Source organism: Giraffa tippelskirchi, chromosome 1 (genome assembly GCF_054371585.1).
Source record: "Giraffa tippelskirchi isolate mGirTip1 chromosome 1, T2T-mGirTip1v1.2.pri, whole genome shotgun sequence".
Classification (NCBI taxonomy): domain Eukaryota; kingdom Metazoa; phylum Chordata; class Mammalia; order Artiodactyla; family Giraffidae; genus Giraffa; species Giraffa tippelskirchi.
Genome location: NC_137275.1, coordinates 108,153,519 through 108,177,093, shown reverse-complemented (window position 1 = coordinate 108,177,093; position 23,575 = coordinate 108,153,519). Strand labels below are relative to the sequence as shown.

At 44.2% G+C, this 23,575-nt stretch overlaps 2 protein-coding genes across 10 annotated transcripts in view; one reads left to right on the top strand and one right to left on the bottom strand.

Annotated features, from left to right (window-relative positions):
* LOC145506617 (uncharacterized) overlaps positions 1–23,575 on the bottom strand; it is a 150,076-nt gene that overhangs the window by 17,841 nt on the left and 108,660 nt on the right. Inside the window, exons 1-5 of one of the 9 annotated variants that reach the window (XR_014054080.1) lie at positions 23,172–23,223; positions 19,867–20,105; positions 18,981–19,186; positions 17,236–17,551; positions 16,828–16,948 (exon numbers count right to left, since the gene is read on the bottom strand). The exons of 1 other annotated variant lie outside the window; for it this stretch is intronic. The gene's annotated coding sequence lies outside the window, so the exon portion shown is untranslated. 7 more of the 9 variants (XR_014054086.1, XR_014054069.1, XR_014054090.1 and 4 more) reach the window with 7 other exon arrangements.
* The window catches only part of LOC145505938 (neurotrypsin-like), a 74,870-nt gene continuing 73,772 nt past the window's right edge, over positions 22,478–23,575 (top strand). The window contains 1 exon segment of the mRNA XM_081489309.1: positions 22,478–23,020. Within this exon segment, the coding sequence (XP_081345435.1) occupies positions 22,528–23,020 (493 nt within the window). The 5' untranslated portion in view covers positions 22,478–22,527.

Sequence of the window (23,575 nt, the reverse complement as noted above, 5' to 3'; positions counted from 1 at the left end):
CAACTGCATGCAGATTGAGTAAGCCGTGGAGAGAAACTATCACTGAAACGGGTGTGGGAAGAGACAAAGAGAGCCTTCCGGGGGGAAAATGGCTGAAAAGCTGAGAGAACAATCGGGAATGTAGACGTTTAGAAATCACCACAGGAAATCTAAAGCCTCAAGTGGATCATTTTACTTTTTTGCCCCCAAAACGGTGCTCAAGTCGCTTTTTCATTCAGTTCTCGAGAGCTGGGAGAAGTCCTTGGCCACAGACCCAGCAGAATGTGAGCTGCTCAACAAGCTCCTCATCAGAAGCACCAGTCTCAACCTGTTGACTCTCCTTCACCTCTTACCTGGTCTAGAATTTTAACCTCTCCTCTCATTCCTGTGGGTGACACACCGAAGTGGATGGTTATCTTAAAAAGCTATTATAATTAAGACTCCTGGAGGTGGAGAAGAGGCCCTGAGGGTTCTTTTAGTCCAGCACAAAGGAATGTATCAAATCAATGGCTGGCAAACACTCAGGATCTGATACTGTCCATAACCCTGGAGAAAGGCATGGCAACCTACTCAGTATTCTTGCCTGGAGAATCCCATGGACAGAGGTGCCTGGTGGGCTACAGTCCATGGGGTCACAAAGAGTCAGACACTACTGAAGTGATTTAGGGGGCGCACACCGTCCATAAGGCAGTGTTTGTGATAGGAGACTTGCAGAGAGAGGAGAGCCTGCAGTCTTAAGGCTGTATTCCCGAAGCCACCTTCTGGGTATGAAGGTATGAACAGCTGGAAAGTGCCAGATCTAGGAAAGCAGGTCCTGGAATCCCACTCAGGAGGTACACTGCTACAGACGGTGCTCAAAATGAAGAATATGGGAAAGCAAGAAGTACCAAATTTATTTATTTCTTTTTATCTATTGCATATAGGGTTTAACTTGGTTTGATATCAGTTAACAACCATTCTGGAATGGGTCTGGGTTGGACTCCTCACTGTCTGGAGCAGGCTGGTATGAAAAGGGGGGGAATTACACTAGAATGTATTGTCTCAAAGAGGCTGGTGGCACTCTTGAGAATACTGAGCAATATTTTGGGGCTAATGCCTGAGCTCCAGATGGCCCAGTGATAAAGAATCATCTGCCAATGCAGGAGACGCAAGATATACAGATTCAATCCCTGGGTTGGGGAGATGCCCTGGGGTGGAAATGGCAACCCACTCCAGTATTCTTGCCTGGAAAATCCCATGGACATAGGAGCCTGGGTGGCTACATCCATGGCATTGCAAAGAGTCGAACATGGCTAAGGGACTAAGCATGCGCAAGAACACACACACACACACACACACACACACACACACACACACACTCACTTATTCACCAAAATGTCTCTCAGAACTGAATGAGGTCAAAACTGATTGATTCTAACCTAAATCCAGGTTAATCATTCAGAGGAGTGGACTAGCCACTGAAACTTAGGGCAGAGTCGTGAGGAATTCTATTAATAACAGGTAGCCTCGTACTTTTAAAATGAGGACTGCTGTTTTAAACGACATTGTGGACTAGAGTTGTCTCGAAGGATATTTATAGGAGAAAAAAACGGACCTTGATTAATTGGTGAGATTAAATAGGTGGCTCCAAATAGGAAAAGGAGTACGTCAAGGCTGTATATTGTCACCCTGCTTATTTAACTTATATGCAGAGTACATCATGAGAAACACTGGGCTGGAAGAAACACAAGCTGGAATCAAGATTGCCGGGAGAAATATCAATTAACCTCAGATATACGGATGACACCACCCTTATGGCAGAAAGGGAAGAAGAACTAAAGAGCCTCTTGATGAAAGTGAAAGAGGAGAGTGAAAAAGTTGGCTTAAAGCTCAACGTTCAGAAAACTAAGATCATGGCATCTGGTCCCATCACTTCATGGGAAATAGATGGGGAAACAGTGGAAACAGTGGCAGACTTTTTTTGGGGGGCTCCAAAATCACTGCTGATGGTGATTGCAGCCATGAAATTAAAAGACGCTTACTCCTTGGAAGGAAGGTTATGGCCAACCTTGATAGCATATTTAAAAGCAGAGACATTACTTTGCCAACAAAGGTCCGTCTAGTCAAGGCTATGGTTTTTCCAGTGGTCATGTATGGATGTGAGAGTTGGACGGTGAAGAAAGCTGAGCACCGCAGAATTGATGCTTTTGAACTGTGGTGTTAGAGAAGACTCTTGAGAGTCCCTTGGACTGCAAGGAGATCCAATCAATCCATCCTAAAGGAGATCAGTCCTGGGTGTTCATTGGAAGGACTGATGTTGAAGCTGAAACTCCAATACTTTGGCCACCTCATGCGAAGAGTTGACTCATTGGAAAAGACCCTAATGCTGGGTAGGATTGGGGGCAGGAGGAGAAGGGGACGACAGAGGATGAGATGGTTGGATGGCATCACCGACTCGATGGACATAGGTTTGGGTAGACTCTGGGAGTTGGTGATGGACAGAGAGGCCTGGTGTGCTGCACTTCATGGGGTCGCAAAGAGTCAGACACGACTGAGCGACTGAACTGAACTGAACTGAAGTAGATGGAGAAGAGGATGAAGACAGTCATTGATTCATTCACTTATTTCTTCAAGAAATTATTCATGAAGCCTCTATGGGAACTGTGCTACACACCAGGGATTTTGTGGAGAGCAGAAGTGACAGGTTCCTGCCCTAATGGCGCTTACCTTCCTGAGTGTGGAGTCAGACAACAAACACAGTTAAAGACAAAGATCACTTCAGACAGCAGTAGGTGCTGTGAAGGAAGGAGAACAGTTCAATGGGATGGCGAGTGACCTGGGGGAAGGGTGATGATGAGTTTTTAGCTAGAGGGTGCAGATTTGGAGACTACCTGGAAAGGTGGTATCTGATTGAGACCCAAGAGTTGAAGTGTGGCTCTGTGAAGACCCAGAGAAGGGCATTCTTTGAAGAGGGAGTAGCAAGTATGAGAGGCCTGAAATATCAGTGAACTTGATACAGTGGGGGAAGAAATCAGCAACAACAAAAACAATGAAAAGGAATGTGGCCAAAGAAAGTAAACAAAGCACAAAAAGTCCAAGACAAAGTTCGCAGGCTAGGCCACATGGAGTTTCTTTAACTGTAAAGAGAATTTAAAGGGAAGATTAAAGTAGAAGCTAATTCTGATCCAGAGAAGATTCAGGAAGATCAGACAGAATCCATTAAAACAGCATTTTTGAGGATGTAGAGAAAAGAGGGCAACCCTGGGTGTAGCGCCCCTATAATAGTGAAGACAAGAGCTAAAACCTGGGTGATACTCAATGTCAGCAAGCTTTGGTTTACAAACATGTGCTCCAGAAAGAAAGGTAAAAAAAAACCCTTGCTGTGGCTACAGCAGTAGGTAAGGAACCCCAGGGATCAACCCAGACTACAGTGTTACAGTCACCACAGCTGGCATTCTAATTCAAGAGGAAGAGGGAAATGACTACCACTGATACCTTCATTAAACAAGAACAACAAACTTACATAGATAAAATTTAATGGCCTAAATATCTTAGATTTTTAATAAAGTAAAAAAAGTTAAAATTCCTGTGTGAGAACCCAAAAGAGTATCAGTGCATAATTTAGTCCTTAGAGGTAATATCTTACTTGTTTTATGTTTCAAAGGCTTACCAACACTTTAATTTGGTCTGAACTCCTTTGTCTACCAATTTAAAAGGCAAAGGAAGTTCAGTTCTTTCCCAAAGAAGCTGAGGTTTTAATTAACGACACATTATTTACCAGATTTCAGAGCCACAAATGCACACTGGGTAAGGGTTTTGGTTTTTTTTTGAAAGGTTAGCATGTTCTCAAGGATGTGTAGCAGCCTTCCCTGACTGTTCTGTTTTAGTCTGGATTGTAAAACTGCATCTTGACTCAACATGCTTTGGTAGGAAAAAACTGTTAGTTCTTCAATAATATTGAACAAAGGATGAGGTTAGAAAAAGGGGGAAAAAACAAAACAGAAAACGTACCATCTGTTCAGTGGTCATGAAGTAGCCAGCACAGCATTTTTCTTATTCCTGCACAACATCACTCTGAGGTGGTGCTGACACCTCCAGATGCAACTCGAAGAGAAACTAGCAAAGATCTGAGTTGTTAAACGGCTGGGGAGAATTTGATATAACGCCCTATGGTTGACAGTCTGTGTGCTATCCACCAGGCTACACAGCATCCCCTTATTTAGAGATTTGTAACAGAGATGATAAAAGTTTGTTTACTGACATTAAGAAAAATTAATAAATGCAACTGAATGATCACGTTAATTGTAATACCACCCTTTTCTGATGGAAAAGTCACCTATTAAAAATTGGCTAAGGATACAGGTACCTTGGCAAAAGGAAAACAGGGCAGCAGAGCATGAGATGGTTAGATAGCATCACTGACTCAATGAACATGAACTTGAACAAATGCTGGGGGACAGTGGAGGACAGGGGAGCCTGGTATGCTGCAGTCCATGGGGGTCAAAAAGTCAGACACAACTTAGCAACTGAACAACAACACAGGTACCTTTGGGCTTCCCTGATGGCTAAGTGGAAAAGAATCTGCTTGCCAGTGCAGGAGATGGAGGTTTGATCCCTTGGTAGGAAAGACCCGGAAAGGAGAAAATGGCAACCCACTCCAGTATTCTTGCCTAGACAAGCCCATGACGGAGGAGTCCATGGGGCTCACAAAAGAGTCAGGCACAACTTAGCGACTAAATAACAACAACAGATACCTCTCATGGAGTCGCTATGATGCAGAAGGCCTGGAGAAAGGAGGGAGAAGGTAAGAACAGCCTGCATGGGAGCCTAGGAAGATTATCCACCAGAGTTTGAGGAAAGGGAATTCTTTCAATTTCTTTCAGTCAGTTAGTTCAGTCACTCAGCTGTGTCTGACTCTTTGCCACCCCATGGACGCACCCCATGGACACCACGGCATGCAACATGCCAGGCCTCTCTGTCCATCACCAACACCTGGAGCTTGCTCAAACTTATGTCCACTGAGTCAGTGATCCCATCCAACCATCTCGTCCTCTGTCGTCCCTGTCTCCTCCTGCCTTCAATCTTTCCCAGCAACAGAGTCTTTTCAAATGAGTCCGTTCTTCACATCAGGTGACCAAAATATTGGAGTTTCAGCTTCAGCATCAGTCCTTCCAATGAATACTAAGGACTGATTTCCTTTAGGATGGACTGGTTGGATCTCCTTACAGTCCAAGGGACTCTCAAGAGTCTTCTCCAACACCATAGTTCAAAGGCATCAATTCTTTGGTGCTCAGCTTTCTTTAGAGTCCAACTCTCACATCCATACATGACTACTGGAAAAACCATAGCTTTGATGAGAAGGACATTTGTTGGTAAAGTAATGTCTCTGCTTTTTAATACGCTCTCTAGGTTGGACAAAGCTTTTCTTCCAAGAAGAAAGCGTCTTTTTATTTCATGGCTGCAGTCACCATCTGCAGTGATTTTGGAGCCCCCCAAAATAAAATCTCTCACTGTTTCCATTGTTTCCCCATCTATGTGCCATGAAGTGATGGGCCTGGATGCCATGAACTTAGTTTTCTGAATGTTGAGTTTTAAGCCAAAGTTTTCACTCTCCTTTTCACTTTCATCAAGAGGTTCTTTAGTTCTTCACTTTCTACCACAAGGGTGGTATCGTCTGTGTATCTGAGGTTGTTGATACTTATCCTGGCAATCTTGATTCCAGCTTGTGCTTCATCCAGCCCAGCATTTCTCATGATGTACTCTGCATATAAGTTAAATAAGCAGGGTGACGAAATACAGCCTTGACATACTCCTTTCCCAATTTGGAACCAGTCTGTTGTCCCACGTCAATTCTAACTGTTGTTTCCTGACCTGCATACAGATTTCTCAGGAGGCAGGTAAGATGTCCTGGTATTCCCATCTCTTGTAGAATTTTCCACAGTTTGCTGTGTTCCACACAACCAAAGGCTTTGATGTAGTCAATAAAGCAGAAGTAGATGTTTTTCTGGAACTCTCTTGCTTTTTCCGTATCCAGTGGATGTTGGCAATTTGATCTCTGGTTCCTCTGCCTTTTCTAAATCCAGTTTGAACATCTGGAAGTTCATGGTTCGTGTACTGTTGAAGCCTGGCTTGGAGAATTTTGAGCATTACTTTGCTAGCATGTGAGATGAGTGCAATTATGTGGTAGTTTGAACATTCTTTGGCATTGCCTTTCTTTGGGATTGGAAAAAAAACTGACATTTTCCAGTCCTGTGGCCACTGCTGAGTTTTCCAAGTTTGTTGGCATATTGAGTGCAGCACTTTCACAGCATCATCTTTTAGGATTTGAAATAGCTCAACTGGAATTCTATCACCTCCACCAGCTTTGTTCGTAGTGATGCTTCCTAAGGCCCACTTGACTTCGCATTCCAGGATGTCTGGCTCTAGGTGAGTGATCACACCATAGTGGTTATCTGGGTCATGTGTATAATTTTATGTGTAATTCTTCTGTGTATTGTTGCCACCTCTTCTTAATATTTTCTGCTTCTGTTAGGTCCATACCATTTCTGTCCTTTATTGTGCCCATCTTTGCATGAAATTTTCCCTTGGTATCCCTAATTTTCTTGAAGAGATCTCTAGTCTTTCCCATCTATTGTTTTCCTCTATTTCTTTGCATTGATCACTGAGGAAGGCTTTCTTATCTCTTCTTACTACTCTTTGGAACTCTGCATTCAAATGAGTATATATTTCCCTTTTCTCCTTTGCCTTTAGCTTCTCTTCTTTTCACAGCTATTTGTAAGGCCTCCTCAGACAACCATTTTGCCTTTTTCCATTTCTTTTCCTTGGGGATGGTCTTGATCCCTGCCTCCTGTATAATGTTATGAACCTCTGTCCATAGTTCTTTAGGCACTCGACCAGATCTAATCTCTTGAATCTGTTTCTCACTTCCACTGTATAATCATAAGGCATTTGATTTAGGTCATACCTGAATGGCCCAGTGGTTTTCCCTACTTTCTTCATTTTACGTCTGAATTTTGCAATAAGGGGTTCATGATCTGAGCCACAGTCAGCTTCCAGTCTTGTTTTTGCTGACTGTATAGAGCTTCTCCTTCTTCAGCTGCAAAGAATATAATCCATCTGATTTCGGTCTTGACCATGTGGTGATGTCCACGTGTAGAGTCTTCTCTTGTGTTGTTGGAAGAGGGTGCTTGCTATGACCAGTGCATTCTCTTGGCAAAAGTCTATTAGCCTTTGCCCTTCTTCAATTTGTACTCCAAGGCCAAATTTGCCTGTTACTCCAGGTATCTCTTGATTTCCTACTTTTGTATTCCAGTCCCCTATAATGATAAGGACATCTCTTTTGGGTGTTAGCTCTAGAAGGTCTTGTAAGTCTTCATAGAACCGTTCAACTTCGGCTTCTTCAGCGTTACTGGTCGGGGCATAGACTTAGATTACTGTGATATTGAATGGTTTGCCTTGGAAACGAACAGAAATCATTCTGTCGTTTTTGAGATTGCATCCAAGTACTGCATTTCGGACTCTTGTTGACTATGAGGGCTACTCCATTTCTTCTAAGGGATTCTTGTCCACAGTAGTAGATATAACGGTTATCTGAGTTAAATTCACCCATTCCAGTCCATTTTAGTTTGCTGATTCCTAAAATGCTGATGTTCACTCTTGCCATCTCCTGTTTGACCACCTCCAATTTACCTTGATTCATGAACCTAACATTCCAGGTTCTTACGCAATATTGTTCTTTACAGCATCGGACCTTGCTTCCATCACCAGTCACATCCACAACTGGGTGGTGTTGTTGTTTTGGCTCCATCTCTTCATTCTTTCTGGAGTTATTTCTCCACTGATCTCCAGTAGCATATTGGGCACCTACCAACCTGGAGAGTTCATCTTTCAGTGTCCTATCTTTTTGCCTTTTCATACTGTCCATGGGGTTCTCAAGGCAAGAATACTGAAGTGGTTTGCCATTCCCTTCTCCAATGGACCAGATTTTGTCAGAACTCTCCACCATGACCCATCCATCTTGAATGGCCCTACCCGGCAAGGCTCATAGTTTCATTGAATTAGACAAGGCTGTGGTCCGTGAGGTCAGATTGGTTAGTTTTCTTTGATTGTGGTTTTCATTCTGTCTGCCCTCTGATGGTTAAGGATAAGAGGCTTATAGAAGCTTCCTGATGGGAGAGACTGACTGAGGCAGAAACTGGGTCTTGTTTTGATGGGCGGGACCATGTTCAGTAAATCTTTAATCCAATATTCTGTTGATGGGTGGGGCTGTGTTCCCTCCCTCTTGTTTGACTTGAGGCCAAACTATGGTGGAGGTAATGAAGATATTGGTGACCTCCTGCAAAAAGTCCCCTGCAAGCACTGCTTCAGTCAGTGCCCCTGACCCTGCAGCAGGCCACTGCTGACCCATATCTCTACCAGAGACTCCTGGACACTCACAGGCAAGTCTGGGTCAGTCTCCTGTGGGGTCACTGCTCCTTTCTTCTGGGTCTTGGTGCATACAAGTTTCTGTTTGTGCCCTCCAAGAGCCTGTGTCCCCAGTCCTGTGTAAGTTCTAGTAGTTCTATGGTGGGATTAATGGTGACCTCCTTCATGAGGGCTTATGCCATACCCAGGTCTGCTGCATCCAGAGCCCCTGCCCCTGCGGCAGGCCACTGCTGACCTGTACCTTTGCAGGAGACACTCAAACACTCATAGGCAGGTCTGACTCAGTCTCTGTGGGGTCTCCTGGTGCACACAAGGTTTTGTTTGAGCCCTCCGGGCGTCTCTGGTAGGTATGGCATTTGATTCTAAATGCAATTTCGCCTTTCCTATTGTCTTGTTGGTGCTTCTCCTTTGCCCTTGGATGTGGGGTATCTTTTTTTGGCGGGATCCAACATTCTCCTGTCGACAGTTGTTCAGCAGCGAGGTGTAAGTTTGGAGTTCTCACAGGAGAAGATGAGCGCACGTTCTTCTACTCCGCCACCTTTCAGAAACCAATTCCTTTGGCCTGTTATTATACTAGTCAAGAAATCACGCAGAAGCCTAGGGTGAGCTCCTTAAAATTTCCAGAAACCAGCAATCTGTTTTGTCTTTCTTTACAGCAAAATAAATAGAGAAGTGTAGGAGTTCTTTCAGGTAACATTTAGGTTTATGGATCAGTATTTTTGCTTGGAAGAAGACTACTGTGCTTGCTCTTAAGCATTGACCACTTGAAACCAGAGTGCCTAATGTTAACCTGGCTCCTGGGCAGGCTGAGTCTAACTGTTAGTGAACCCGTGACTTCTGTAAACCACGTCCAAACTTCCTTCTTACCTCGATCTCAGAAGACAGTCTGATGGCCTGATCTGGGGCCAAAGTCAACAAAGTAGTACAGAAAAGCCCTGTTCTTTTTCATTGCACCTCCCCTGATCCTAAGATGTCCTATTCTGTACTTATTTTTTAATACCAATAATTTTGGCCATAATATTAATAGCCATCATTTATCCAGAACCTACTGTATGCCAGGTATTATGTTGTTATTGCATTAATTTAATCATCACCAAGGAGTGTCCTTGAAGTAAGTATTAGTGTTGTCAGTCACTCAGTCATGTCCAACTCTTTGTGACCCCATGGACCATAACCCACCAGGCTCCTCCGTCCATGGAATTTTCCAGGCAAGAATACTGGAGTGCGTTGCCATTTTCTTCTCCAGGGGATCTTCCCAACCCAGTGATCGAACCTGAGTCTCCTGCATAGGTAGGCAGATTCTTTACCACTGAGCCACCAGGGAAGCCCTGTTTTTAAAGTAAGCAACCATAAAAATTCTCAACTCCTACGGAATCACTTAGATTTAGGAATAGTCAAGTTTATAGAATAAGAGTTTATCTTTGAAATACAGATATTCCTCGACTGCCAACAGAGATTCCTCGACTTACCATGGGGTTATATCCCGATAAATGTAAGTTGAATATATTGTGTGTTGAAAATGCATTGAATACACCTAACCTACTGAACATCAGAGCTTCGCCTCATTCACCTTAAACATGGTCAGAACAGTTACATTAGCCCACAGTTGGGCAAAACCATCTACACAAAGTTTAATTTATAATAAAGTGTTGACTAGCTCATGTATATGAATATTGTACTGAAAGTCAAAAACAGAATGGCTATGTGGAGACAGAATGGTTATTAACGTATGTTGGTTGTTTACTGTCGTGATCGTGAAGGCAGCTGCTCCTACTAAGTATCATGAGATTATACCATGTAACGCTAGCCTGAAAAAAAGATCAAGCTTCAAAATCTGAAGTATGATTTCTACTGAATGCATATCGCACTACCATTAAGTTAAAAAATCATTAAGTTGAATCACTATAAGTCAGGGACCATCTACAGCAGCATCGTTAATACCATATCTTTCTTCTTTAAATACAGCAATGTTATTAATAACATTTCTTTTTTAACTTTATAACTTCCTGAAATATTGGATCCATTTACTTGTTTTTCCTGAACATTGTATATGTTCATTTTTGCTGATTTATATAGAACAACTTCTTTTTCATTCAGTATCATTCTTAAGATTGTTTAATATCCTGCAACTTCATGAGACCTGTGGACTAGAGTGAAGTTTATAAAAACTGAAATCGCAGCATTCTCCAGTATTTGCAAAATAGGAGGAGGGATACAGTGTGGTTGTGTGAGTTCCATGATTGATTTTGCACTTGTATGATGGGCTTCCCTGGTGGCTCAGATGGTAAAGAATCTGCCTACAATGTGGGAGACCTAGGTTCGATCCCTGGGTTGGAAAGATCCCCTGGAGGAGGGCATGGCAACTGACTCCAGTATTCTTCCTGGAGAATCCCCATGGACAGAGGAGCCTGGCGGGCTACAGTCCATGGAGTTGCAAAGAGTCGGACACAACTGAGCAACAAAGCATATGATTTACTCTGATCACCAAAAACATTTTAAAAAATTGTCATTGCTTCAAATTCATCTCCAGATGCTTAAAAATTATTTGGTCACAGTCCCTCTAGAATTGCTAATCCAATCTGTCATCTAAGGGCATAAAAAAGAAAATATAATGGGAAGATACATATTTGTAGCAAAATAAAATGTTCTAAATAAAGTCAGTTTCTTTGTTTTTATTAACATTTTCCATAAAAACTCTTTTAACTTGCAGGGAAAAAACTCTGCATTTCACTGCCTTCTGTGCATTTAACTCTAGGCAACCATCTCACAAAGGTAAACAACTAACCATCAAGAGAACTAGATAAGAGACTAGGGTCAGTGAAAATATTTATTGAAAAGCTTATACTAAGTAACGAGGATCCAGAAATGAATAAGATCCAGTACCTCACTCAATAGCTTACATAAGCCCAGCACAAATCCATCCAACAACTTGAGAAAAATTCATTATGAAAAATAATGTATTTTTAAGTGCTCACTTGGATTCCACTAAATGTGCCCTCTGTGCTTTCTTTGTAAATCTTTATCAAAAATATTTTGAAAATAAAAGAATATAGAAAATTATGAAGTATAAAATCAGAACTTTCAAACACTATTATGTATCACAATCAAGAACCAAAATTATGTCATTATTTATATTCTTAAAACTAATGCTATTGCTCAGATTTTTGTGTTGATTTCCAGCGTTGGAGCATTTTAAAACTCTTCAAGAGATTGATTTCTTAACAGATTTCTTCTTTCTGCCTTCATTATTTTATGCCCTGTTGAGCTAGTTAAGTTCCAAAGGTTAATATTATTCAAAGTTATTGTTGAGTCTCTGAAATAATTTACCTAAAACATTTCTGAAGACAAACAGTCCACAAGACATAAGCATTACATTAATAGCTGTTCTTTTACAGAACAAAACCTTGTTAGTTAACATTTCTTATTTCAGGTTCCTAGATGGAACCCAGAAACATCCATGAAGTTGCCTTTGCTCGGGCCCAGGAGTCAGCTCCAACACAACTGATACTGTGTGCCTAGTATTGTTTTTCTTGTTGACTGACTGACTGTATTTCATTTTCCTAATGACCATGGGATAGCAAAGAACATTTCGTCATATGTAGAGACTTTTAACACTGGATAGAGGTTTTCTAAGCCTTCTAAAAATAAAGACTAGTCTAGAGTAGCGTCATATTTTTAATGCCCCGAGTTTATTACACAACTCAGTTATAAATACTGCCAATGAATCTCTGTTTCAAAACTGTTATCTTTCAGTCTCCAAATGAGGGCAAACTGTACTTCACAACGTAACTGTTTTATGGAAGGGGGAGAAAAGAAATTCTTTCTGATTTCAGCTCCACGAGCATATTTTGTCTCTAGTTCTTATAGCAGTGTTATGCAAGAGTGTGAGCCTTTTTAATGCTTTGGGGTTTTTGGTTTGAGGGTGTGTAGGAAGGCAACAGCAATGTGTGAAGCTTAAATTTCTTGGACAAGAAACTTCACTGTATTACAAAATTCTGGGAGTTGTGGCGAATACAATTTAACTGAGAAGTTTTGTGATCTCCTCATCAAATTGTTATTGCTGTTGTTGATCAGTCACTAAGTTGTGTTTGCCTCTTTGCAACTCCATGGACTGTAGCCCACCAGGCCCCTCTGTCCATGGATTTCCCAGGCAAGAATACTGGAGTGGATTGTTATTTTCTTCTCCAGGGGAGCTTCCCAACCCAGGGATCAAATCTGTTGTGGTCTCCTGCTTGGCAGGCATAGTCTTCACCACTGAGGCAACTGAGAAGTGCTCTCATCAAATTAAACCAGGGTTATTTTCGTTTCATGTTTCTTTTTCTTTATCAGTATCTTAGGGACAGCCTTACAGGTGGTACAATTGCAGGAGGCTTCCTCCTTATCCAAATTCCTGCTCTCCTGGGACTCAGTTCAGGGGATGCCTGAAAGCCCATAATCCTTTGTCCATTCCATGCATTCTTTTGTCCCTGTTACAATGTTAATATCTCCACACTGGTTGATACATTAAGTCTTATCAGGCAGCTGGTACACTTTGGGAGTCTTTTACTAGGAGTTTGGAGCCCTGAATTCATTGATAAAATCTTTTGGTTTTTTTCCCCTTGCAGACAGATAAAAAACAAGACTGAGTTAGCTTATAATGTAGAGTGGAAGATGTAATTCTAGGGATATTAAGACACCTTTGCTTACAGCTGACCCTATGTTTCACTGAAGTGATTGTTTAATTGACAATGCACTTCCAAGATATTTAGCATTGGGAAAATTCATGTAGTCACACAGCAAGTAAGTATCTGTCTAAATTCCCTGTCTGGGACTTCTCTGGTGGTCCAGTGGTTAGGAATCTGCCTTGCAATGCAGGGTACACGGGTTCGAACCCTGGTTGGGTAATGAAGATCTTACATGCTGCAGGACAACCCGGCCTGTGGGCACAACTAGACAGTCCAGGCTCTGCAACAATCTGGCACAATGTAACAAAGATCCCGTCCGTGTGCCGCACCTAGGATGTGATGCAGCCAAATAAATAAGTACTTTATAAATTCCAAAATATATATATAAATTTCCTGCATAGAACAGTTTTGCAGAATGCAACTATAGTAGCCAGTCTCAAAGAGTGCCCCCCTGCAGTCCCCACCCCCTGGAACTCACACCCCTCCTGCACCGTAGCACAGTTAGTTTACTCTGTGAGCAATAGGATATGGCAGAATTGACAGTGTATCAGTTGTAAGATTAGGTCATAAGAATCTTCGTGATTTCTGTCTTGGTCACGCTCTTGCTCTTTTGGATCACTGGCCCCGGTGGAAGCCAATGCCTTATTGTGAATGGCCTGATGAGAATTCCATGTGCTGAGGAACTAAGCCCTTCAGCCAACAGCCTGTGAGTGATCTGGGAAGCAATTTCTCTAGTGCAGCCAGGCCTTCAGATAACTGCAGTCCCATCACCAATTGGACTGCAGCTTCGTAAGACGTCTTAAGCCGGAAACACCCAGTTCGGCCACTCGCAAGTTCGTGACTCCCAGAAACTCTGTGAGATAATAAATGCTTATTGTTTTAAACCACTAAATTGTGGGACAAAACACTATCATGTCACTGTAGACATTTATCATGTGTCTCCAGAATCCATAGGCTAAAATATCTGTGAAATATCATAATTTAGCATGAAGCTGCTGCCAGATAAAAAAGTATAAACCAGGTATAGTAAACTCAAATGCTTACAAAGTCCAGGCAGGTAGGACCCATGGTGAATTGAGGACCGTTCCCTAAGTCTAAGGATGGAAATAGCCATAGACATTTGTCACTGTGTGGGAACTAGGGTTGTGATAGTGCCAGAGCTCTTGATTTTTTCAACTTGTAGTATACATTAGCTGATCTCTTCCCAAGTTCCCACATAATTAGTCCAAGCTAATCACAGCTCAGTCTATCCTTTCAGTCAATGATTGTTGCAGCAACAGGTGTGCATGCATGCTCAGTTGTGTCTGACTCTATGTGACCACATGGACTGCAGCCTTCCTGCCACCTCTGTCCATGGGATTCTCCAGGCAAGAATACTGGAGTGGGTTGCCATTTCCTTCTCCAGGGGATCTTCCTGACCCAGGGATCAAACTCGTGCCTCCTGCATCTCTTGCACTGGCAGGTGGATTCTTTACCACTGAGCCACCAGGGAAGCCACAGGTGCAGGCATGTGGCCCAGGAATGGCCTACAAAGTGTCAGGGGAAATCCTTGGAAGCCTCTGGGGAAAGATTATTTTGCTCCTGAAAAGGGGCACAGAAAGAACAAATCTCTTTTCTTCTTCTGGACATGACCTCTATCTAGATGTAATGTTTTGTTCCTTGTTGGCAGTCTGAAGATGAAGCCAACACTCAGATAGCCAAACAGAGAGATAAAGAGCCTGCCACCTCAAAGGTGTGGTTAGGCACCGAAACAATCAACCTGGATTGCTTGGTACTTCCTACTGAATGGGATCATATAATCCTTGAAAATACCTGACTTTAAGCCAATTTGAGTTGAAGTGTCTTTTACTTGCAGTCAAAAGCTTTCTAACATGCACACATACAAGGCTGGTAATCCATAATTTCATGGATGAGCTACTGATTTTAAATAATACATAAAGTTCAATTATTAAAATAACATTTCACTAAACAAAATATATCTAGATGGCATGTCCATTTTGGTGGTGGCTAGTTTGTGGTCTCTGTTGTAGACACTACACTATCATATTATAAAAAAGCATTAAAAGCTCATTTGCATTTTATTTGAGGATCTCATTTGCTCACTGTTCATTGGGTGACATTTTTAAAAACTTGACTTAAAATTTTTAGAGCAGTTTTAGGTTTACAGCAAAACTGAGGGGGAAGGTACACAGATTTTCATATATCCTCTTCATCACTCATGCATAGCTTCCTCCATTATCAACATCCCCCACCAGAGTGACATATTTGCTACAACTGATGAACCTACACTGATACATGATAATCGTCCGAAGTCCATGGTTTATATTACAGTTTACTCTTGGTGGTATACATTCCATGTGTTTGGACAAATGTATAATGACGTGGATGCATTATTATAGTACCGTATGAAGTATTTTTACTGCTCTAAAAATTCTCCATGCTCTGCCTGTTCATTGCTGCCCCAACACCTCAACCACTAGCAGCCACTAATCTTTTTACTGTCTCAACAGTTTTGTCTTTTCCAGAATGTCAAATAGTTGAACTCGTATAGTATATAGTCTTTTCAGATTGGCTTCTTTCACTTAGTAATATGCTTTTAAGATCCTTCCACATCTTTCATGCTGAGTAATTCTTTTCAGTGCCGAATAATACTCCATCGCCTATTGGCTTCATGTAAGGACCAATCACTATAGAATGCATAATTCTTTGCATTGGGGATTTTACAATGAAAACAAGTCTGGAACAATGTGATTGTGACTGTAGAAATTCTGTGTGTACGGCATGCCAGGCTAACCCATATTTCAACAGCAGAATTTGATTAGGGAAGATTTCATAGTTTGAACAGGGTTTTAATGGCTATGGGGAATTCTGTCAGACAGACAAAAGTTTAAGAGTAAACTCAAAACAAACAAACAAACAAACAAAAAAGAGTAAACTCAAATACAAGAGTGACTGTGTTTATTGTGTAACAACCACATATTATGCAGCTATGGAAAAGTTAATGTAATCATAGTGTGGTATGTGGAATAAGAGTGACTTTTTTCCATTGAAATCTGCAATGGGTAAATAATATCTGAGGTATTGTTTTTAATTCTATGAGTTGCCATTTACTGCCATATTTGTCCTGATAATTGTCTTTACATACTTAAATGATAGTCATGTGCTCACTGTCCAGACCTTAATATACTGTTTCTAATTCTTGCAGCTTCGTAAAATAGAGTTATCTCCATATTACAAACAGGGAAACTCTATTTTCGAAGAGGTTAGCAGTGATTGATGGATGAGTGGGGAGCCAGGACCCTTAAATCCTATCTCCACTCCCACCCTCCCCCATCCTCAGGCAATGAGTTCCCCGGAGGACGTTGATGCATAGGATACAAGCCGGGCAAATGCAGACTTTTACAATTAGCTGAGGCTTTGATCCCAAACCCCAAAGTAGTTTCCTAGTAGTAGTGGAAGTGTTGGTCACTTAGTCGTATCCAACTCTTCATGACTTCAACTCTTTGTGGCTCCTCTGTCCATGGAATTATCCAGGCAGGAATACTGGAGTGGGTTGCCATTCTCTTCTCCAGGAGATCTTCCTGACCCAGAGATAGAACCCAGGTACCCTGCATTGCAGGCAGATTGTTTACCATCTGAGCCACCAGGTAGGCAAACAACTAAACAGCTAAACTGCTTCTCTCCCTCTCTTTCAACCTCAACCCAGGTCCAAATCTCAACTTTATGGTCCCTAAGATTCCAGTGATGAAGTAGGGAAAACAGTAAGCAAAAGGAGGGAAAATAGGACATTGAACATTTATTCTTATACAGACTCATACCTCCCACAATAATACTATTAAGGGAGTCCAGTAATGCGAATCAATTGCCGTTCTTGGATCTGCACACTCCAAATGGGGAGATCTCTTTCTTGAACGTGAAAGAAGTTGGGGAGAAAAGATTCTTTAATACCACTGCCCCCCCCGGAGGCCAGGAAACTAATAAATTTAATAGGGATTTGAACCCAGGTCTGCTGGACTCTAAATCAGTAGGAGTATAACCAGCATCATAGCTGGATAAAGTAGGTTTCCACCTGGAGGCAACTTGTGGCTTAGTAGATGGGAAGATTTTCCTAACAATTTGGATTTTCTAGAGACAGAGTGAGCTAGCTTCCAAGTAGAAATTTCCCCCACCCATAGTTTTTAAAAAATACCTGGAAGTCTACTTGTTAGGAAATTCTAGAAAGGTTTCCTGCATTTGACAGAGTTGGGGCTCTAAGTCCTTTTCAACACGGAGATTCTGTGCTTCCCAGATCACCGGCAAACAGTTCTAGCCAGGTTTTTCTTTCTATCTGTTTACTCCTTTTACAAGTGACCACAGCTCACTTGCAACTGAGAGATTTGAAAACTACTCATTATCCTCAGGCAGACGGCTCAGGAAAAGAGTTTTAACTCAAAATATCTAGTGATGGGTTGACCAGAAAGTTCATTCGGGTTTGTCCGTAGTGCCTTGGCTTTCAGGGACCAAACCTGTGGGGATGAGGAGAGAGAAAACCCATCAGACAGGACTAGTGTTCAGGGGAGTGAAGCTAGGGTGGCTGCCTATTTGTCTTCCATCTTAGAGGGGAGATGCTGGGGGGCAGCAAGGGACAGGGGCGTGGTAGGGAGGGGATTTTCTGCTTTGTGGAGGCAGGTTTTCACAGAGTGACTTACTCTGAGGAGTTAAAACTCAAAGGCAGTTACTGAGGCTAATCTACCGCATTATAGTTGGCACTTTCTGAGTGCTCTGCTCATCAGTTTATAGGCATTATCTCAGTTACCTCCCCCCATCAGATCTATCTTGGAAACATGATTACTATCCCTTTTTTGAAGATGCTGAGCCTTTGACTTAGGAAACTAAGGGAACTTGCTTAAGATATTTCAAGGCCAAAATAACATTTTTTCTTTTGGGGGGGCGCAGGGGTAAAGAAACCTCCTGCCAATGTAGGAGATGCTGGTTTGACCCCTGGTTCGGGAAGATCTCCTGGAGAGAGAAATGGCAACCCACTCCAGTATTCTTGCCTGGGAAATCCTATGGACAGAGGAGCCTGGCAGGCTACAGTCCATAGGGTCACAAAAGAGTCAGACATGACTTAGCAACAAAACAACAATGAAAATCTATATATTTACATCTATATTCTTCATATACCCTATGTATAATTTGAGTAAGCCTGAAAATGAACCTACAGAATTAATTTCCAGGTAGGGATTACACCAAGGTTAGATGAACTTTCTAAAATAAATGGAAACAAAAAAGTATTCTGTTTTATAAAATTCTATTTAAAACAATAAGGAAAATAGAGATCAAATGCCTCTTAAAAGCATTATGAATACAATGAGTCAAGCAGAGCCCCTTTGGCCAAACCACTGTGCCATTCATTTAGCAATTCATTACTTGTTTTCTGGACCTTTCTTTTATTTTCCAGAACTTTTAAGTAAATACTATATGTTCTTTTGTTGTATCCACCCCCCCTTGACCAAAGGCCTGATAATGTCTTATAATTTTAAATCTTCCACAGTCCCTAGACATGGACTTATGTTATTGATATTATTTAATATATTTTTGCTTTTATGTGAAAGAACAATGCCCAGTGTTTCTTTTTTAACAATATTTTTGCACTTGGAATTGTTCAAGTAAATACTGCATTTTGCTTTTCCAAATACAGGCAGTACCCAAACTGTACATGGAACTTATCCAAGTTATTTGGTGTATTGGCTTTAGAACTCTGTATATTCAGTCCATTATGTAGGTAAAGCATAATGATCCCCTAAACGACCATAAAACCAAATGTCCCTATATAACACAGTTGCCACAGTAAAGTGCAGGTATGCACATGTATTCAATACTCGCGCCCGGCTCCACCCCCAAGGCTGCACCTCCTCCCTGCTGTGAGGTGGGCAGGGAGACACCCCTCTTCACTTCCCTTTTTAGGTTTTTGGCTGGGAGGCTGGGGATAGTTGAGCTCTTGAGCCTTTGTCACCCAGGTTGCTTGATGGAACTGGAGGTTACAGAGGTGACAAGAGAGACTGGGGGACCTCATGGGGCTTTTGAAGGGTTGTGCTGGGAAATGCCTGCCAAGTGTCATCTGTTTCATTCTGTTCCTTCTCCTGGCTCCTTTAGCGCTGCTGAAGGGATTGGAAAGCAGAGAAAGCATCCACAGTGGGCTTCTTGCAGCTGTAACACGATGGAGCTGCCGCCCCCTTTCCTTTGGCTTTGCTGTGTGTGACAGGGTGAGGAGCGGCTGAGGAGCGGTGGCTAGGTGGTGGTTCTCCGGGGTGGAGGGAGGCTTCTCCCCCAGCCCCCAACACAGGCAGTGTAATGTGACAGAGGCAGGAGGGAGAAACGCAAATCAGGGAAGGGGAATCCATTCCATCGGATGGGGAATTGGAAATCCTAAACATCTGCATGTTGGTAGCAGCCAGGAGGAATGAAGGAAGAGAGGGAAGGAAGAGATTAGCAGGAGGGCGGAGTAATACATAAAGAGCAGGTCTGTTTAAGTCATACTTTCCCTGTAAAATAGAGGACAAAACCCAAATCGAGGCCCTTGACTTCACAGTCCAATTACAGACATGCTGTTTTATCATCTCGGAAAGGGTACGCTTTAAAATGGAGGCGATTACATCCAGATGTGGAATTTTCTGTGGATAACTCCACTTCGTATGAATCAGCTTCATAACTTGTTAACTGTTAAGTAGACCTTGGAAAATTGTCAGTTCCTCTTAGGTGTAAAACGGGCTGGAGAAGAGGCCACACCAGGGTCCCTATTCTTGGGAGCTCAGTTCCAACCATCTTCTCTTCTACTCACTTCTTTCTTGTTATTTTCCTCTCTCCAAGGTGCATAGGTACACTGGGACCAGGTCTGCCTCCAGACTCTCAGCAAGTGTGAAAGCCCTGGGTGTAGGAGCCATGCAGAGAAAGGAGAGAAGCAGGGCTAAGCGGGCCGATCAGAATCCCAGGGCGAGCCTTTCTTGGACCATCATGTGAGTGGCAGAAGGTGGAGACTCAGTTTTGAAGAAAAGGGGTGATTCCTTTTAGAACTGTCACCTATAATAGACAAAGAATCTATGATTTGTCGGAATCTACTTTGGCCACCTCATGCGAAGTGTTGACTCATTGGAAAAGACCCTGATGCTGGGAAGGATTGGGGGCAGGAGGAGAAGGGGACGACAGAGGATGAGATGGCTGGATGGCATCACTGACTCGATGGACATGAGTTTGGGTAAACTCTGGGAGTTGGTGATGGACAGGGAGGCCTGGCGTGCTGCGGTTCATGGGGTTGCAAAGAGTCGGACACGACTGAGTGACTGAACTGACTAAACTGTGATTCTTCCCTGATGGTCCAGTGGCTCAGACTCCGTGCTCCCACTGTAGGGGCCTGGGTTCAATCCCTGGTCAGGGAACTAGAGCCCATGTGCTACAACCAAGACCCAGCACAGACAAATAAATAAAAATAAAGAAGTAATTAAAAAAATAAAGTGTACAAATCAATGGTTAAGTAAAAAAAAAAAGAAAAAATCTGTGATTGGTGAATTCTGCTGACCTCTACTAAAATAAGTAAATCAACTTCCCCCAAATATGTATTTTAACTTTACGCTTCTTCGCCAAGTACAGTTTTAACTATGCTTTTGGAATCAGAAAAGTGTAAGTTTAAAAAAAATGAAACAGTGGGTAAAAGCATCTTGAGCAAAAACATCTTGAATAAAGATTTAATAAACACATTCCTGGATGCCTAATATTGTTCATTTGTCCACTTCTCTAAGTAAAAATCAGATATTTCATTAACAGGGGTGAAAAATTAAGAAAACAGTAATATGATTCAGAATGGTTAAACTAAGATTATTTGAGTTGGGGGTAGGAAATTAATTCAGTTTCTAACTGAAACTAGGTTTTAACAATAAACATTTAATGTTCAAGTTTTCTTCAGAGGAGTGTACGATGGGATTCCCAGGTGGCTCCGCACTAAAGAATCTGCCTGCGATGCACGAGACTCCGGTTGGATCCCTGGGTCAGGAAGATCCCCTGCAGAAGAAAACGGCAACCCACTCCAGGGTTCTAGCCTGAGAAAACCCATGGGCAGAGGAGCCTGGTGGGCTACAAAAGAGTCATGGGGTCATAAAAGAGTAGCGACTAAACAACAGTATACTGTGGGGCAGCCGGTCTCCCCTACACTTCAACACGATTATGCCAGGATGTAAAACATTACCTTTTTTATTGGCCTTCCTTGTTTCTTGTTTAACTTCCGTGGCATAGTCAGGAACAACTGAAGGGGGAAATCCCTAAAACATCCAGCTTCAGGGATTTTTAAAAAGATTCTAAACCAACTTTTTTTTTTTCTGGCCGGGGAAGTGGGGCAGTGCAAATCGGGGGAGCTGTTGAAAAGGCTTTCCTAAGGTCGAGCCAACAGCTATAGAGTTGCCGGTGGACAGAGTCCACTGTGGAGAGGCAAATGAGTAGGCTTAACTCAAGTCCCATGCTCGGCCAAAACGAGGCAGGTGTTAGAGGGATGGGCTTTTTGGATAGGATGGAGACCCGGACGGATGAAATCTTCTCTGGCTAGAAAGGAAATTTGGTATTAAGAGGGCTTCACTGAATCCCAATAATAACCAAACAACTGGTGTTGTTCAGGGCACCGGGTGGAGAGTGGGTGGCAGGAAGTAGAAAGGCTCGACCTGCTTTCCCTGGGTCGGTTCAGGAATTTAATTTCAGCAAATGTTTATTGGAGCCTAATAAGTGTGGCCCGCGGTTTTAAGTTTTAAGCACTGGGAGATAAAGGAAACGAAATGTGGTCTTGTCCTTGAGGAGCTCACAGCTCAGGAAAATGGCTTCGGCATTCCAAGTGGGCTTTGATAGCTTTTACCCCGGGACTTCAAGGGACTAAACCCATCCACACTTATAAATATTTCAAAACATAGGAAATGAAGCGCGGCAAAGGGGTGGAGGAGAGGTGGGCTGCAGGGGCTGGTGGCAGGTTTGGCAGCCGCCAGACGGAAAGGCTGTGGTGGTGTCGGCTGCTGGCAAAGAGCAGCCAAGACCGTCCCCCGCGTGGGCACCCTCGGACTTGGCTCAGGCACCCCGAGGCCGCCGGGGTGCCAGCGAGCTGGTCTGGCCCGGCCCGGCGCGCTGACAGCGGGAGCCCGGCAAGGACAGGGCGGAGCCCGGCTCCGGGGCGAGACCGCGCGCCTGTGCCCGCCGCCAGAGGGCAGAGTCCCCGGGTCGGCGCCTTCTCTTGGCCGGTCCTCTCTACGAGCCAGGGCTCCGCGGAGCGCACGCCTTCCCCGCCCGGGACCGCTCCCGAGCGCAGCGAGCAGGGGCGCGGCAGCGGGCCCCGCGGCGGGAGGCGGTCCGCGCGCGGGAGGGCGGGAGGGGGCTGGAGCGGGGGTTCCGGGGACGCGCAGCGCCTCCCCCGCCTCCCCTTCAGAAGCGGCGGAGCCGGGGAGCATGGACCAGACGCCGCGGCTCCGGCACCATGAAGCTCCCCCACTTCGCGGTGGCTCTGATTCTCGGGGCGCTCCCCGGCGTGGTCAGCTTTGATTCGGTCCTCGGTTATCCGCTCCACCACCGCTATCACCATGCGCCCTCTCGGGGTCCCCAGGACCCTTATTACCTTGCCACTCAGCGGCGGCCACAGAAGACGCCCCCGCCGCCCCCTCTCCCGCGCGTCCTGCACCCCCCTCCGGCGCTCCGCGCTTCGCGCGCGCACGGCTTCCGCATGACCCGGCCGCCTCCCGGGGACTGCCCCGCCGGGGCGCCCGGGGCCAACGTGACAGACTCCGGCGCTCCTTGTCTGCGCTGGGCAGACGTGCCGCCGTTCCTCGCGCGGTCGCCCCCGGCGGGCTGGGCGCAACTGCGAGGGCAGCGCCACAACTTTTGCCGGAGTCCGGACGGCGCGGGCAGACCCTGGTGCTTCTACGGGGACGCCCGCGGCAAGGTGGACTGGGGCTACTGCGACTGCAGACGGGGTGAGTGGCCGCGGAGCGGCGGCGACCGGGGCCCGGCGGGGAGCCCGCCTGGGTGGGCGAGCGCGTTAGGTGCTCCTGGAGGAGAAAGTGAGAGCGGGTGGGGTTGCGGGTTTGCCTCGCTCTGTGTGAAGGTGGACGGCCACGGACTTACCGTCCAAGTACCTTGGCACCGTGACTGTGAACTAGCGAGGCGCGCTTTGTGTGCGGTTACCTGGGGTGACAGTCTCAATGGAGGGTGGTGCACTCTCGGGCTCCTGGGTGACGGCTTGTCTCCGGGCTGCGGGCTTGTCTCCAGCCACTGTGATGTGTGTGGGGGGAGGGGAAGGGGATGTGTGCGCGCGCGCTTGGCGTGGATGTGTGTTTTCTGCATCAGCTTTGCCTTGAGAATGGTGCCGTATTTACGTAGAAGTGGCAAAGTAAAAGAGAAGATAGTTTCTAATTACCTGTTTTGGAAAGGGAAATATTAAATCTAATATGACAATCAATTACCACACCCCCCCGCTCAATTTCTGCCCGCAGTTGACATGTATTTGAAAAGGTTTTTGCAAACTTTCT